The 19,330-nt window shown below is 31.4% G+C and overlaps 1 protein-coding gene across 1 annotated transcript; it reads right to left on the bottom strand.

Annotated features, from left to right (window-relative positions):
• Positions 1-12,838: 12,838 nt before the first annotated feature.
• Positions 12,839-14,683, bottom strand: LOC132716123 (glycoprotein 3-alpha-L-fucosyltransferase A-like). The gene is made up of 2 exons (XM_060699301.1): positions 14,399-14,683; positions 12,839-13,054 (listed from the first exon to the last, which is right to left on the bottom strand). The coding sequence occupies exons 1-2, from the start codon at positions 14,645-14,647 to the stop codon at positions 12,995-12,997; spliced, it is 309 nt and encodes a 102-aa protein (XP_060555284.1). The 5' UTR covers positions 14,648-14,683; the 3' UTR covers positions 12,839-12,994.
• Positions 14,684-19,330: the final 4,647 nt, after the last annotated feature.

The following is a 19,330-nucleotide window of genomic DNA, read 5'->3' as shown; positions in this document are numbered from 1 at the left end:
GTGCTTTGATTTATGATAGCCACACTTTATCCTTGCATATCGTGCCTATTTCCAACAAAGACACTAAGAAAAGTATTTAAAAAAAAGTGTTGACACGACTGGGATTTGAACTCCAGACCTCTCACACGTGAAACGAGCGCGTTACCCCTGCACCACGGAGAAGTTATGACAACAGCGGCTGAATAAAATCAAGTCATTCGTAACTTATAATTTCCATTGCATTTTGGGTTAGGGTAATTTCGAGGTATTTTGTTCAGGGTAAACCTGTTGTTTAAAATTGAAGTAAATAATTTAGCAAAAATCTTCTCGCCCAAACAGTCCAACATGTAGAAACTATATATTCAACAACTCGACAGTCAGATTTATTTGTGTAGTATTCGGTCATCGATATCGCTAAAAATAGCATTTTCATTGATAAAAATCATATTCATCCGCGTAATTTGTGAGTGTGCATTTATTGACAATTCTATAAGCCAACGCTACTTTTAAAGTTTGAATGTGTAGTAATTTGTTGGACACTTGTAACAAAAAATTGTTCTTTTTTTTAATTGCTGGTTTTTAAGCATTTTTGAGTGAGAACTACATTGCGTTGTTAGGACTGTTAGGAAATATTGTGTTAGACCGTGGATGTTAGCTATGTATTTATCTGATCTTGCAATCAGAAAATACAAAAATGAGCAAAGCTGGGTAACAGCGGTAAACCGAGCATGCGTACGTAGAATATCCAGATCAGGCTTTGTTTGCATGTAATGTCGGGAAATTTAAAAGTTAGTACAAATAATTACTGAAAGTGCATACCTACGGACGTTTTGGATTAAATTTGGACCGGTAAGCGATAGTCTTACAGCTGCCGTTTCGGATTTACTTGTCTGCATGCACTGACATTAGTTTATTATTAAGAAAAAAATCGATTTATATTCAAAATCGTCGTCTTACGGCTCGATCAAGCGATGCCCGACCGAGAAAAAAAGTGCATTTTTGCTTAAAAATTCCATCTTTTGTCGTATCAACTGGTCTAATTTTGTACAGTTTTCGACAGAAAAATCATTTCTGCGTAGATTGCACTTCATTTGGTGAACATTGGTTGACAATTACCAAATATCTGGGAGGTAAAATAAGCCCTGGTGGTAGTTCCGCTGGCGAACCTGTCTACCTTAACTATACGTATAGTATATGAATGAACACACAGTTTTTCAATATATACTACAAGTTGCAATTTGTCTACTTACATAACGTATGAATAACAAATCGGAACGCCCTCGGCTATTATCTTTTAAAAAACCTCTGAGTTTTTTTTAGCTTTGGGTTTTTAAGCCCAAAATACAATTTTCCCTTTTCTGTGTTTTTTATACAAATTTGTTTCGAGGTTTTTTCCGAAAAACTTAGGGAAAAGGGGCCCGAAAAAAGTTGCAAATTGATAAATAACGTATAAAGTTTTCCCTTTTGGACAACCCCTTAAGTAAAAATTTCAACAAAATAAAAAGTAATTCATTTCAATGTTTTTAAAATTTGTAAGTGACTGTTTCTTTTAAATCATAAAATTAAATTTGATTTTTGGGTTTTTTTTAAAGTTTTTCTTTGCTTGAATCAGAAAAACGGTTGAAGAAAAACCAAAAATTTTATTTTGTATATTTTTTATTTTTTATCTATTTTTTTTATTTTTTTATTTATTTTTTTTAAAATTTATTTTTTTATTTATTTTTTTATTTAAAATTTTTCAACATTTCATTTTGGCAAAGATATGTTTCATCTAAATTCTTTTTATTAAAATCCATTTTCCTTTTCTGTTCCTTTGGCGATCTTATCTTACCAGAGTTGACAAAACACTTTAATGTCAATAACAAAGAACTACGTAGTTAAATTTAATTGTATATATTGTGCCCTTAACATTAAACAAATCTATTTTAAGATATTTATACGTCTTCTTGTGGAATATGATACTTTTGTAACTGAGCATAAATGTTTTGATATTTCGATAATTCACTGAAATCATTCATGCATTATTTATGTAGTATTTAGCGTTTCAATTTAATAAATTTTACGATGTAAAAAAAGATTCTCTGTCAAATGGCTTCTGTGAGGAACTTTTTTTTTATTGTGAATTTGCCCATAGTTACGAGACAAATTATGACAATTCGTCTTGAAAGCATGATCAAACTTTGTTTTCCATCGATGGTCACCGTAAAAGGACTCAAAATCAATTTATGTATTTGAAATAAGTTTATACAATAAATTAAATAAATAAAAAAAGTTTGTCTTACCTTTGTATTTTTCATTTTGTCTTATAGGGAAATCAAAATATCCTATAAATATAATCGCACCTTTTCGGATCTTTTCTTCATACTTGATTAAATTACTAATTGACTAGGTTCAAAAACAAAAGTTAACAAAATAGTTGTGCACAATAGGCGTGAAGTATTCTATTGTTTATTATTCTGAACTAAAAAGTATTTTGTTTAACGTAGTTTTCTTTTAAACACTTTAAACATTTGGCATAATTGGTATAAACTTATTTATGCATGTGATATTTACACTGAAATAGATTCATGTCAGATATCTGAATGCAAAGATATGCCGTAGAGTAAATAGAGGATATTTAAGTTTTTTCTATAAATACATGATTTATTTTCATCGAGTGGTATGAAAATAAATATTTCATTAGTGGCGGTAGCCACGAGTGAAATATGGTAATTTTCATGCCACAAGAGGAAAATAAATTATGTATTTATAGAAAAAACTTGAATTTTCTGTTTATTATATACATTTTTCTCGTTCTGGACATTAAAATTTGAAAGACTTTCCCTTAAATTCTGAGTACTGGCAGAATTTAAAAGAAAGTAGTCCGGCAAGACACCAGTGAAAATAGGGAAAATATGTTTCACTGCAGTGAATAATAAATTTTTACAGTGAAAATACGGAAAATGAAAATACGCATTTTATTTCATCAATATTTCTCAATATTTCATTTAAAAGTATATAATAAAAGACGCGAGATACTCGTACTGGATCAACTTTTTTGTTTCACTTGTATTATGCTGTTGAGTGTGCCTGTCTGTATAAAGCTATATTTTTGAGTAACTGATATCTGCAGTTTGTTCCATTGTATTGGTACCGAAAATATAATAAACCTTCATATACATTTTAATAGTTAATAATTTGTCTTAAGTTTAGTAAAGCAGGATAGGTAGTGTCATTTTTTCCGTTTATCAAATTGTAATATAAACAATATAATATTATAAATAAAGAGGTGTGTTTAAAGTTTGGACACGTTGTTCGTTCAAATATACGTGTTGGAGACTGTTACACAAGGGATGGAGATTTTATGATAACTTGTCAGGAGTTTATGCGATAACTGTCTCTGGGTTCGTTGGAAAAACTTTGCATACGTTTTATAGTATTTTTGCTGACGCAGATTTCGTAGACTGGAAAAAGGATTGACTTACGTGCTAGAATCCGCTTTGAAATCAATATTTAAGCATGGTATATTTATGTATACATTATTGCTCATGGTGCAAACATTTGAAATAAAATACCATCTAATACACGTTCTTCTAATTCTCTGACATCTTTTAAAAATAAGTATAAATAATATCTTGCAAATCAAATATCTGTCATTATGGAATTAAACTTATAATGCATGTCTATTGTTTGTTTGTTTGTTTCATTTTACGCCTTTTTTCAAACAGTATTTCAGTCATATAGGCGGGTAGTTTCCTAACCATCGTTCCTGGAGAGTTACACAAATACTACACTACCTTCCTCTGCGCTAAACTACCAAAGCATTTCCCGGGGATCGAACCCACGCCAGAGAGGTAACTGGATCATCTACTCTATCCCCCTCGACCGCGGAGGCGGTTACATGTCTATTGTTAAAATATATGTAAATGAAAATTGGATAAATGATATTAATATTATTATTATTATTATATTATTATTATATTATTGGCATTTAAGTAACCACACCATCAGTCTGCAGAAGCAAAATAAATTACAAGTAAAAGCTTGCAGCAAAACCTGAGGTAGTTTGCATTACCACGTCCCCCGCCTCAGGACAGTTTTATATGAAGCATAAACTTGTGCTATTCAAAAAGATTAATATTGCCGTACATTGGAAATAAGATTGTGTAATTATGATAAACAGAACATAGAGAGAAAAATTGTTTAAAAATAATTTGTCATGTTTTTCACCGGTCAACCATGACTAGAGGTGAACCGGGAGGTCAAAAACTAGGTTGTCGGGAATTAAGAAAAAAAAACACTTTTTGTATATGATGCGTACTACACACGATCGATGGATGCTGTTATTAAGTATTCAATTCTTTAATTTCTGACTTGATGAGATAACTACCACCAAATATTCAAAGTTTAAATAAGTACATATTTGAGTTAATTTTTATTTGTGTATGAAGTATATCTAATATTTCAGAGTTTGAAGAGTTTTGTGTACATTGTCAATTCAAAAAATTGAAAAATTGATACATGAATCTTTTTCACATTTCTTTCAAGGGCATAAAGATATATCAAATGTTATATTTTTATATAAAAATAAACGGTTCAAGTATGTTGATTCCATCATCTTACTGTCGAATTATGAAAGAGTTGCAACATATATTGTCTCACATGAGTACTACACGAAAACAAGATAAACTGGTCTGGAATAAGAAAAAAAGTTGCCATTTTATGAAGGTTTTTTTTTTGCTGGCGATTTATAGCTAGAACATAGTTAATGTTTTTGCGATGTCGTTCATTTTACTCTGTCTATTGTTACGAGCCAGGCGTAACAATTAAGAAAAGCCAGCAACAAACTTGTAACAATAACAAATTTATTACAGAAAAATTATTAAAGAAAAATAAAATAACAAATTATCTTTACTAATACCTGAAGTCCAAATAAAAATTACAAATGTGTAGTCTGATCCTGGAATGATCCTTTTTCAATAGCAGTTAAATCCAAGTTAAATCCAAGAACACTTTAGAACAAATTCCCACAATAAAATCCACAAGAATAATTAATAATCCAAGCTCCAATAAATCACTTAATTTCCAAGTTGAATAATACTCCAAATATATTGATGACTTAAAGATCACTGATGACTAAAAAGGTAACTGATGACTTAAAGATAAGAGTAATGAAAAATGTCTCCTTATATATATATTAACTAAGAAGTTTCTAGAATAGTCTTCCATTTACTACAGTAATCATAATCTAGCAACTTCAACAATAAAGATCATTCCAGAAATTTCTATCTAAATATAATGCATGAGTTTTCCACAACAGTTAAGAACGTTCTAGTACATACATGTAGTTTATTGGAAATACCAACTGGTCAGATATAATCTATATACATGTAATATGTTGCATACATAACACTTCCCCTCTTCAAGAAAAAGAAATATTAATGAAATGAATATTTCTTTTACATAAATTCAAACAATGTAACTTACAAATAACATAGGAGAAATGTTAAACAATTTTATACATTCATATATATGTGTATTACAAACAATAGCAAACAACAACAAAAACATAACCAATCATATCATATAAATGCTATTACAAACAATAGCAAACAACAACAAAAAAAAATAATCAATCATATCATATAAATGTTAAATTTAAAATACTGCAAATAACAGTTTTAGACACGTGAAAGTGCATCAGGGATCAAATTATCTTTCCCTTTAATGTGTCTAATGTCAAGACTATATTCTTGCAAAAATAAGCTCCACCTCAACAACCTTTGATTTTTGTTTTTAAGTTTATGCAAGAAAGTGAGGGGGTTGTGATCACTAAAGACAACAACAGGCAACTTTGAAGAAGTTAGATAAACTTCAAAATGCTGAATAGCAAGAATAAGAGCAAGGCACTCTTTCTCTATAGTAGAGTAATTTTTCTGATGTTCATTAAACTTTTTAGAAAAGTAACAAACAGGATGGTCAACACCATTGTTGTCTTCTTGGATCAATACACTTCCAGCACCTATGTCACTAGCATCTACAGCTAACTTAAAGTTTTTATTAAAATCTGGTGCCAAGAGAACTGGTGCACTCTTAAGTATGGCTTTAAGGCTGTCAAATGCCATTTGACACTTGTCATTCCAAATGAATTTGTTTCTTTTCTTTAGCAAATTTGTCAATGGTTCTGCAATAACCGAAAAATTATTACAAAATTTACGATAATACCCTGCCATACCAAGAAATCGCATCAGTTGTCTTTTACAAGTTGGCACAGGAAATTCAGAGATAGCTTTGACCTTAGCTTCTATTGGTTTAACTTTACCCTGTCCCACTACATGTCAGTAAGTGGAACTTGCCAGAATCCTTTTAGAAGATCAAACTTTGTTACATACTTTGCTTTTCCAATTTTGTCAATACAGTCATCAATTCTTGGTATAGGAAATGAATCAGTTTTTGTTACAGAGTTCACTTTACGATAATCTGTACACATTCTATATGTTCCATTTGATTTCGGTACAAGAATACATGGAGAGCTGTAACTGCTTTGACTTGGTTCAATAAAGTCATTATCCAATAAATACTGAACTTCTTGTCTTAGGTACTTTTGTTTTACAGGATTTGTTCTATATGGATGCTGTTTTATTGGTTCAGAGTTTTCAAGAATGACGTCATGATGTATTTTGTCAGTTCGTGTGGGAATATCAGGAAATAAGTGTTCATATTCATAAATAAGCTGTTTCAGTTCATCTCGTTTCGACGGTTCTAAGTGAGCAAGTTTTTCATCCAGATTTTTCAGAATATCAGAGTTTTCAAGCTTCGCTGAACCAGGATCAGACTTTTCAAAATTTTCACACCTATTAGATTCAATTGAACATTGATTTTGTGGAACAGAGTTTACAAAATATATAGGTTTACTAATTTTGCTATCTCTGTCAAAATATTCTTTTAACATATTTATATGACACATTTGCTTTTGCTTTCGCCTCCCAGGAGTATTAATAATATAATTAAGGTCACTGACTTTCTTTTCAATAGTATAAGGACCAAAGTATCTTGCCTGTAATGGTTTTCCAGGTATAGGTAAAAGAGCAAGTACTCTATCACCAGGGTTAAAACTTCTTTCCAGAGCATTCTCATCATACCTTGATTTCATTTTACTTTGTGTTGATTTTAAATTAACCCTAGCTAACTCACATGCATTAGCATTAGTCAACCTATTTCGAAAATCTGATACATACTGAAGCAAATTTAAAGATATGTCATCTTCAGACAGGAATTTCTCTTTGAGAAGTTTTAAGGGTCCTCGGACAGTGTGACCAAATTCAAAAGGGCTGAAGCCAAGAGATTCCTGAACAGATTCTCTTACAGCAAATAACAATAAATGGATGCCTTCATCCCAGTCTTTTTCAGTGTCAAAACAATATGACCTTATCATATTTTTCAGAGTCTGGTGAAATCTTTCTAATGCACCTTGACTTTCAGGATGACTGGCTGAAGACCTATATTGAGTAATTCATAACTCGTGCATGACCTGCTGGAAAATACCAGACATAAAATTTGACCCTTGATCAGACTGTACTGATTTAGGTAAACCAACAAATGTGAAAAACTTCACAAGAGCCTTGATAATAGTTTTGGCTTTAATATTCCTCAAAGGAATAGCTTCAGGGAAGCGCGTAGAAGCACACATTATAGTTAATAAGTACTGAGAACCTGATTTAGTTTTTGGTAATGGACCTACACAGTCAATAATAACTCTACTAAAAGGTTCATCAAATGCAGGAATAGGCTGTAAATGAGCTTTAGGTATTGACTGGTTAGGTTTTCCAACCATCTGACAAGTATGACAAGATTTACAGTACCTAGATACATCTGCTTTAAGGCCAGGCCAATAAAAATGATTGAGAATTTTATGGTAGGTTTTATTAACACCTAAATGACCTGCCATGGGTGTTTCATGAGCCAAGCTTAATATTTCCTGGCGATATGATTTAGGGACCACAATTTGGTGATTAACTGTCCACTCCTCTAAAGCAGGGACATCGGGCGGTCGCCATTTTCTCATTAAAATCCCATTCTTTTCATAATAACAAACAGGGACTTGTAAAGCTTCATCTTCACTAAAAGCCTTTTGAAAAAGGACTGAAATCTCAGGATCATTTTGTTGTTCCTGGGATAAACTGTGACCTTGACAGCGTGTCATGACCTTGATTTTTAGATCTAGGTGTAGAAAAGTTAGATATTGAAAAATCTGTCTGAGTTTCAGGCAGAGTAGGAGTGAGGGAAAAATCTATTTCATTATCAAAATACTGACCTATAAAAGTATCAGCTAAGTCAATATCTGAACAATTATTGTCTTCTTGAATGGCCTACTTAGCCAGAGCTCGAGTAACTGCACATGACGGGTGTGGGTCAGGAATTTCCTGCTCAATGGGATCAGGTATCTGATCCACACAAGGAGTGTCAGTTACAAGTGGATTAACCACTACCTTATTCCAGCTAAGTCATTACCTAGCATAATGAACACCTTAAAAGGGTAAGAAAGATCTTATACCTACAGCCACCGGCCCAGTTACCAAATCTGAGGACAAATAAATATTATGGAGAGGGACATTAGAAAAACCACACTCTACACCCTGAATAAGGACACTAGATCCAGAAGAAGTCTTCTCAGAAAAAGGCAGTGTATCTGCCAAAATAAGAGATTGAGAAGCTCCTGTGTCTCTTAAAATCTTAATAGGAGTAGGTGGGCAAGTATCACCGATAAGTGACACGGTGCATCTTCTCCAAAAATATCTTCATCCACAAAATAATGAATCAGAAGATTTTTAATTTCTTGTTTACGCATTGAAGATTTAATTTCTAATAAATTATACTTTTTTGCAAGATCGAGCAAATCAGTTTTCTTAGCCAAATCTAATACCTCCTGGGAAGGGTCAGCTACAAATTTTTCTAAATTAAAAGACATGACTGCTTGCTGCTGGTTTTAAACTCAGAAAGTGATGTGTTTCAAAAATTTCAAAATGAAAGGTACACTTAATAGAACAACTATGATATCAACTCAGATGAGTAAATACGGTAATAATAAAATATAAAATAAATGGTAATAATTTCCAATAATGTAGCCAAAAAGAAATATTCAAATCCCGGATGAGCCCCCAATTTCTGTTACGAGCCAGGCGTAACAAGAAAGAAAAGCCAGCAACAAACTTGTAACAATAACAAATTTATTACAGAAAAAATTATTAAAGAAAAAATAAATAACAAATTATCTTTACAAATACCTGAAGTCCAAATAAAATTACAAATGTCTAGTCTGATCCTGGAATGATCCTTTTTCAATAGCAGTTAAATCCAAGTTAAATCCAAGAACACTTTAGAATAAATACCCACAATAAAATCCACAAGAATAATTAATAATCCAAGCTCCAATAAATCACTTAATTTCCAAGTTGAATAATACTCCAAATATATTGATGACTTAAAAGATCACTGATGACTAAAAAGGTAACTGATGACTTAAAGATAAGAGTAATGAAAAATGTCTCCTTATATATATATTAACTAAGAAGTTTCTAGAATAGTGTTCCATTTACTACAGTAATCATAATCTAGCAACTTCAACAATAAAGATCATTCCAGAAATTTCTATCTAAATATAATGCATGAGTTTTCCACAACAGTTAAGAACGTTCTAGTACATACATGTAGTTTATGTTCTAAAAATAGAACAATGACAATATTGGAAATACCAACTGGTCAGATATAATCTATATACATGTAATATGTTGCATACATAACACTATCGTTACCTAGACTTTGTGCCAGTCTTGTTATTTAATAAAAAGCAAAACCTGAAAGAATAAACGAATAATGATTAAGACAGGAATGAAGGAATTAATGCTGAGTTCACAATATTTCCCCACGTTCAGTATCAGTGCAAAATGTATAATTATCTATGCTTTCATCCGGTTGTTACTTAATGTTCTGAAAGAAACATAAAATAACATTATAGCAAGTATATCTGTACTCTGCACTTTGATAACTGTTCATTAATGATTTCGTAAATTTGCTCTTAATGAAATATACAAACTTTTATTTTATTTTATTTACAGTCTATTATTAACGAACAGAAATGTAAAGCTACTAAATACATCTACTGCCTGTAGTTTTCAAAATAATTGTTCGAATTTTGTAAAAAAGAATACTCACAAAGTACCTGTATGAAAGACATAGGATTGTATATTTGCAAGTTTGGCTATTTTTCTATTTTCTTAACTACGTTCGTAATTAATTCTTCTAATTAAGTTCTACTTGAACCGTCTTTGAATTGTTACTATATACATGCACTTTATTCTAAGTATAAGTAACCTTTAAATACTATTAGTATATGTTTTTATTATTGCAAGTTTGTAACGTTGCTTTCCAATCGATAATCTTGATATATATCACCTATATGCACTGCTACTGTTAAACATGATCTAATTTGATTTCAAATATTCAAATTTCAAATGAAGTGTTGAATATAGAATTATTATCGAAATAAAACTTTTGACCTCTGGTAGATAAAAATCCGTACAATCCATTGAAAAGAAAGGTTATACATGTAAAATATAATGGCAATACATGGTGAAATGAAAGTTGATAGTTCCCCGAGCAAATAATATTACACTGCTTTAACGTTTAATTGTTACTTGTGTTTAAAATTATTTTTTGTTCAATAGGATCGCATTATTTCAAATGAATCGTTACACATTTACTTTGGTAAATCGGCAAACTGTTAATCAGTCTAGTAAATCGACTGTTTATAAAAATAATTAAAACACTAGCCTGTTAAAATGTATTAGTACGTATTTACAAAGATTAGACCAATTTATTTTTGTAAATACGTACTAATAAACTTTAACCTATACTAAAACATGGTAATCCGATATCAAAAAATAAAAACAAAATCGTTTAGACGATATGGGAAAGCGGGAAATCAATAAGACAGTGTCGTCTGCTGCCTCATTGCAAATTATATACTGAAATAACTAGTTACGTAACTAGTTAACCTCTTAATTACTAGTTAGTTATGTGGTTAACTAATTACGTAACTAGTTATTGTTTTTACTAGTTACGTAACTAGTTAATCTAGTAACAAGTATTTAAGAGGTTAACTAGTTACGTAACTAGTTATTTTTTATTCAATAAATTAAAGATCATTACGGGAAATAAATGCATGTTAGTGCCTACAACTGCCATCCTTATGATATTTTACCAGCTTAATATTAAGTGAATAACTACTTACGTAACTAGTTAACCTCTTAATTAACTAGTTAGTTAATCAAATGTTATATTGTTTTATAAAAATGAACGGTTAAAGTATGTCGTTTACATAATATTATGGTCGAATTTTGAAAGAGTTGCAACATAGAATTCTCACATGAGTACTGCACGAAAACAAAATAAATTGGTCCGAAATAAGAAAGAATGCTTCCATTTTATGTAGGGTTTTTTTCGCTGGCGATACATCTCTAGAACATAGTTTTTGCGATGTCGCACAGTTTACTCTGTCTGTCGATACCAAGACTTTGTGCCAGTCTTGTTATTTAATAAAACGTAAAACCCGAAGAAGTGAACGACTGATGATCAAGACAGGAATGATCGAATTTATGCATAGTTCACAATATTTCCCCACGTTTCCTTTCATTAGTGCAAACTGTATAATTATCTATGAATTTATCAAACTATTAGTTAATGTACTGAAAGAAGGATAAAATGATATTAACACCGTGGGGAACGTGTTACAGTATCGCGTTTTTCGGTTACAGTATAGAATTTTAAAGATGGAGGATTATTTGTTGGGATTTTTATTCCGGTCCATACTACAAGTAGTTTAGTTTCTAAAAGATGTTTTGTGCTTTGCTTGTAAGGAACAGAATCCGGTATCTAGTCATATATTTCTTCAGACTCTGCACCGCAGATTTATCGCTATATTGTCTCATAAATATGCAGATTTGACGGTTTGAAAATTTGAATCGAGAGACCAATACATTTTTCTCCAATTTCGACATTATTTATGCATGCCTAGAAAAAGTAAATTTACAAAACTTTAGTCCTTTATGTTACTAGGAAACCTATTTTCCTGTTGGTAAAATGCGTTTGAAAAAATAACAATGTTACAGTATAGAGCGAGGTGATTTGTGCAGGATTACAGCATAGACCTAGCGATTTTTATCCGATTTTGTTACAGTTTATACCCAGATTTCGGTTACAGTTTAGATACTTGCCAAATTTCAAACAAAGTTCGTGTATCCATTATTTTTATGAAATAACTAATACCTTTCTATCTAATACATTCCTGAAAGGTTGTATTAAATGTCATTTCTTATAAACAACTAGATAAAATATGCAACATGGAAGATATAATAAAAGAAATAATTGATTAACGTAAACAGATCAATAATGGAAATTCTGAAGTACCACAATAATTAAATTGTTAAATTGATTGTATTGAGTATCATACGTATCAACAAACCGCAAAGGAATGTTGTTAATGAATACATGGTCCGATATGACACATCTATAAATGGCAGATAGTAAATTTTTTCCTTAAAGAAAATATTAATATCATTTCCCAAATACATTCAATGAAATCTAGCAACATTTTTCTTCTCAAAGAAAAAACGAATATCTAAAAAGAAACATTTCAAGTGTTTTGAACTTTCACAGTATTTGAAATATTTATTAAAAAATGTGATCAACTCACTTTAAGAATGGAACGCATGGCAACATCAATTAGGTGTTAAGCTTCTGCCAGAAGAAAAAGCAATAACTAGCAGATAAATATCAAAATACCACTTTACTCACAAATGACAATTTATTTTCATGGCACATATATATGAGATATAGCATTATAACATTTAATGTCATAACTGTATAATCATTAGAATTTTCATTGGAATCTGACGATCGGGGTTCATGTCATCATACCATTACGACTGATGACGACTGCAGTATTCACACATATGATCTGTTATGTGGCTCATGTTTTTTATACCAATCCGATATCAAACAACCACCTCTCGAATAATGCCAACAGCGATGTCCATAACTGAAAGAGAAATGACATAATAACTAGAACTGTGTCCCCACTGACAACTTATATATAGTATATAGTGAAAAAATCAACAAAGGACCATAATTCTGTTAAATTTGGTTGCAGCAAAAATTCCTTCCTTTACTACCATCTACACATTAAGGTTGTTCATCCCTGGAAGTTTAAGCAAAATCTGCCATCAGGTTTAAAGAGGAGTTGCATTCACAAAATTTCTACATAGTATATAGTGAAAAAATCAACAAAGGACCATAATTCTGTTAAATTTGGTTGCAGCAAAAATTCCTTCCTTTCATACCATCTACACATTAAGGTTGTTCATCCCTGAAAGTTTAAGCAAAATCTGCCATCAGGTTTAAGAGGAGTTGCGTTCACAAAATTTATATGTGGTATATAGTGAACAAATCAACAAAGGGCCATAATTCTATTAAATTTGGTCGCAGCAAAAATTCCCTCCTTTACTACCATTTACACATTAAGGTTGTTCATCCCTGGAAGTTTAAGTAACATCTGCCATCCGGTTTAAGAGGAGTTGCGTTCACAAAATTTCTATATGGTATATGGTGAAAAAAAATCAACAAAGGACCATCATTCGGTTAAATTTGGTCGCAGCGAAAATTCCTTCCTTTACTACCATCTACACATTAAGGTTGTTCATCCCTGAAAGTGTAAGCAAAATCTGCCATCCGGTTTAAAAGGAGTTGCGTTCACAAGATTTTGGGACGTACGGACGGACGGACGTACATACGGACGGACGGACAAGTGCAACGTTATATGCTCCCACTATGTGGGGGCATAAAAATGTAAAAAAAAACAACAAAAAGCAAAACAAACAGTGTATAATAGAAGCAAATTTATGTACAATTAAACTGCAATCGCATAAACTTTAAAGGCAAATCAAGCGTCAGTTCCAAGTAAATATGTTGTTTGTTTACATTTTTCTTTCTGAAGGAAGAACAAAGCAATGCTTAATAACAGATAAAGAACATATGAAATATGCTTAACAATTTGTGATCATGGTAGTAAAATGTAAACAAAGTATTTTGTCTTCCACACACAGTGCTATTTTATCTTCCACATTAAAAGGTTGAATCAAAAATACTAAAGAAGCAAAATGTTATTCTGTGAAATAACAATTGGGTATCTTTTTGGAAAACTGAAACATATCATCCATAGTTAAAAGCTTTTGAAAAATGAAAATAATTGCATTCATAGGCTTACTTGGCCTTAAAATATAAAACTGCACATGACACACTAAAGTTCATCAACAAGCGTGTCCCTATCGTGATATTCGAAACTTTATGAATACATGTGTATTGCCAAAAAGGGCTTAAATCTTACCGTCTGTTTTTCACAAATATCATCATTGATCCATTCATCTATGTCAACATAATTTTGTGCTGTTCTATTGGCATAAAGTTCTTCACATAATCTGCAATATATGGATTTCTTCTTACGCTTATAAATGTTCATCCAATTAAAATAACTGTTATAAAGCGTTTCATTCTCTCCGACTTTGACCATCTCGTCTGCTAGTTCCTTAATACTATTGTAATCGAACACATTTAGGTAAGACTTTGGAGGCAACATCTCTACATTGTATTTCGGTGCGGCAATTATTGGGATCTGTCCTCTATCAAATGTCAACCAAAATTTCTCAGAAACATAGTCCCCACAGAAACTATTTTCAAAAGCTAAATAGAATTTATACTCGTAGAGTTGCTTACATTCGTTCGGGGATTTCCGGTATTGACATATCACATTTCCGGAACAATCCCCAAATTCATCGATGTCAACATATCTTTTCAATTCCCTGATTATTTTATACCTTCTTGCATCATCGTCACAATTACTTATCATGGTTGCAGCGAACTTTGTTTTGGTTTTAAAATGATTTTCAGACACTCCTTTGGAATGCGTTTCTTTCTTATTTATTTCATCTGGAGACATTTTAAACCGGTTTGTAAATGGGTAGTATACGGTGGACTCCCTCCTGTATAATGTCGTCCAGTTAAATCCATACTGGTTCATAGAAACACGCATTGTATTCATTGGTTCAATACTCAGTAAGATCCAGACTTGGTTCGGTGTTCTCACATTAGGCATTGGTATAGGGAATATTCATAAAGCGTGCCAATTAAAGTTCGATATTTCCACAAATCATTGGCATTAAATAACACCGCGTTCGCATTCTCTACTAGGTTTTTATCTCGTGTGTACAAACATTTAGACGGGCATATTTTCATTGAATTTTCTGCTATAATCTCCCATCCCCATTCTCCGAAATGACGCGTCCAAACGACTATAGTTTTTAGAAAAGCTGGTTTCAAGTAACTGGCTCCGTACGTAACCACATAGTCTTTTTGATTTCTATTTTTAGGTTCAGATGGTGGATTTGGGTAATATGAAAATGCTATAATGCACATACGTTTTAAAACCAATAAGAATATTAAACAGAACAGTAACGTGGCTATCACGTTGCAAAGTCTACTCAACCGTCTTCTTCCATGATACATTGTCCATACGTCTGTGTAACAACAGTTTTCCTCAACACCTGTAGGTCATATATCAATGGGTGGATATTTTGTCAACATCTAGAAGGGAAAGAAATAATTAAGAATCCTTTTGATTAAGATGACTCTTGCCACAGGTGCCTTGCGTCTAACACACACACTCCTACCCTAAACATGTATATATAATAAACATATACTATGCATATAATGTTTATTATAGATATAAAAACAAGGTATGAAGGGGATTTCAGGCGCATGTTGTTCTTGCAACGTAAAGCAACACGCCATCACTAATATATATCATTCATAAATATTCAGGTTCCAGACCATTATAATGTTAAAAGTATGTTCTAAAAAATCTACATTCATTTAAGGTGGGTTGGTCTACAATAAACGGAAGCGTCCTGATGCCAGTTAAAGTTAGCATTTTAAAACTGCTACGTAGGAATTTACAACTCCTACGTAGGAGATAGAAGAGCCTAATAAGGAGTTTATAAGTCCTATGTATAGTTATGTAACTCCTACGTAGAATATAAAAAAGCCTAATTAGGACTTTGTAACTCCTACGCATGAGTTATAAAGTCCTACGTAGGACTTACAAACACCTAATTAGGTTTTATATCTCCTATGTAGAAGTTTTAAAGTCATACCTAGGACTTATAAAGTCCTACGTATCAGTTATAAACTCCTAATTAGGCATTTTATCTCCTACGTAGGAGTTATCATTTTGATAGAGCATATTAAATTGGCACCAGGACGCTTCCTTTACAATAGGCCAAAGATATATTTCAAATATTGATAAAAACAATAGAAATGTATTATTTGAATAATTCTATAAAATATTGCTTGACAAAAATGATTAAGTTCTAAGTTATTTAGTAACACTTTTTATGATTTTCTATTTTTTAAATTCTATTTTATTCTACTGGACAATTTTAATATCTGCTAAATTTCGAACAGAAGTTATTTAAAATGCTTTATTTAAGCGTAGAATCGAACTACAGTGTTTGCCACAAAATAATTTATTTATGAACTGATATTATAAAAAGAAAGGAACTCTCTTATTAGTCACAGTTACATACAGGCACCGGATTACATAGAAACTGATAGTTATCCAGATAAAGTCAGGTATTTAGGGATTAACAAGCAATTAAATGTACATGCATACCATTAGCTTCATGACGACAACTGTATAATATACCCATGCGACAAGTGCAAAACAAGGTCAGCCGGCACTTCCATGCACTTGGCTAAGTGAACAATATCTGAAACTTTCCCCTAATAATTATTAACGGTTTTGTCCAAAGTAAAAAATGGACAATTAAAATATTAAGCGTTGTAAGGGTTAATTTTCTACATGTTAACTGTAGCTAAAAAGAGCCGTCAGTCAATATACAGTTTATGATATTTAGACGTTTTTTTTCATAAATATGTAAGACGCAGATTCTCCTTGAAATGTACACTACATGTATTTGCAAAATGATGAATCTCCCATAAGAATTAAAAATTGAAAACGTAAAATATCTATATAAAAATGATGCTGTTTTTTTTTAACTTTATCGCCACTTCGCATTTTCGCTTTATTACATTTTCGCATTTCTGCATTTTCGCTTTTTTCGCATTGTTACATTTTCGCATTGTTACATTTTCGCATGGTTGCATTTTCACTTTTTCGCATCGTTAATTTTAAAGGCAGTTATTATAAAATGTGACAGAATGTGCTTGTGGATAATATTTTGATTACATATATGAAATTTACCTTTGATTACTATTCAGCATATATGTTTAATCAAACTGGAATGTGAAGCTGCGATAAAAGCGAATATACAAAAAAAAAGAAAATGTAAAAAAAAACAATGCGAAAGAGCGAAATTTCAACATGCGAAAAAGTCAAAATACAAAAATGGGAAAAGCAAAAACACAACGATGCGAAAAATTCAAAATGCAACTATGCCAAAAGCAAAAATACGACAGATGAAATTCAAACAAACGACAGACTTATCATATTGTCACCCTTCTTCCGTCGTATTTTCGCGTTTTGCTTAAATAATCCCAAAAAGCGATATCACCAATAGACGACCAAGTCAACTTTCCATTCGTGTTTTCGAATTTTGGAAGCAAAGAAATGAAAGCACGACATGGCGTATATCAGCCACCATATATTTCCTTTTAAAAGAATCAAGAAAATTAGAACATTACGGGAAAGAACAGAATTTATCGACACAAAACCGTAAATCTGAAATGAAATATTGATTTTACACGCCTGTGTCCTTAGCAACGGACACAATCTTCAGATAGGTTTCGAGCGTTTTAAATTACAAATCAATTAAATTACTCCTTATTCCTGGCTTTATATTGCTATACTGCTTGTTTTTCTCTTTTTCTTCTTGATGATCTTGGAAGATGTTCTAGAAACAATCATAAGAAACAGACCAATTAAGAGATAAGAAATATTTTCTTTTTTATCAGACTCTTACAATCTGTATTATACAACAAAAACGAAATATCAAAATTATAAAATCACAATCAAAAACACAACCACAACCCCATCACCCTATATTTTTTCTAATACGGCTTGTGTTAATTAAGACATTTGGGATATATACCGGAATGGTAAAGTCTTCCCCATAGGATCTATACAATTATACTTATCTCAATGTATGGTTATAAAACAGTTTTTTTAATTGGAATAAAATGCACTTTGATTTTCTAATTGAAAGTTTCAGACAAAAGAACCTTATAATTAACATGTATGCTCAGTACGACGGTAACCATCCCATTTCCAATGGGTTTTTTTGTGTGTGAAATTTATACTTTAAAACAGTTACTATGGATATCTTAAAACGTTTCAAAAGGGAAGTTTATTTTATTCAAACAGCGATTTATTATCAGTGCAAATCAATATTTACAAATATATATATTTGTTATACAAAATAGAATAAATAGTATACCGATTTCCCAATATTATATTTTTTATATACTTTTATCAATTGAAAAGGGGCATACCTTGAAATTTCGAAATATGTAGAAATTCCGCACACCATTTAGATATAATGATGATATCAGGAATGAATTATTTCAGTTTATTTTAGATTAACATATACTGAATATACCAAAAGAAACTTTTTTACACACAAAACAAAAACTAACATACACAAAGAAAAAATGTAAAATACTCCACTATAGTCGTAAATGGTAACACGTCGAATAAATTAGTCATTTAACCGCAAATTAATCTTCTATCCATAATATCCACGAATGTCATCGTTCTCTCACCTTTAAACTTCGGTATTTTTATCAACCGACGAGTTGATCACGAAAACACTTGAATATTTTAACCAATTTCATCTATAAGTACGACACATGTACCTTCCATGTTTGAAATGAATAAAACGCACACAATACTGACAATGTAGCAGCATAATCTTTCTTAATATAGACAGAAATACAACAATTTCACTGTAGCATTAGATTCGTAGTTTCGTGAACAGCATATACTTCATTTTCAAAATACCAACAGGTAAAGATACCATGACTACAAAGAAAAATTGTAGTATTATTGACCGCAAGGAAAATTAGCTTGTAAAGTTGTCCTTGTACAATAAATATATGTCATGAACTAACATTCTTTATAAAGGTAGTTTTGTCTATAGTCATATCTTTAATATATAGTTCTCTAGTGTTTAGTGTTAGATTATCCTCCTTTTTAGGTCAAATTAAACCCCAGATTTTTTTATTAATTTGTATATAGTGGTAATAG

Source organism: Ruditapes philippinarum, unplaced genomic scaffold (assembly GCF_026571515.1).
Source record: "Ruditapes philippinarum isolate M1 unplaced genomic scaffold, ASM2657151v2 ctg87_1_1_1_1, whole genome shotgun sequence".
Classification (NCBI taxonomy): Eukaryota; Metazoa; Mollusca; class Bivalvia; order Venerida; family Veneridae; genus Ruditapes; species Ruditapes philippinarum.
This window is presented reverse-complemented; position numbering and strand designations above follow the sequence as displayed.

Coding starts and splice junctions, on each gene's coding strand:
- LOC132716123 (XM_060699301.1), bottom strand. CDS start 14,647: ATGTTGCCTCCAAAGTCTTACCTAAATGTGTTCGATTACAATAGTATT. Junction 13,055..14,398: donor ATATTTGTGAAAAACAGACG/GTAAGATTTAAG, acceptor TTTCTCTTTCAG/TTATGGACATCGCTGTTGGC.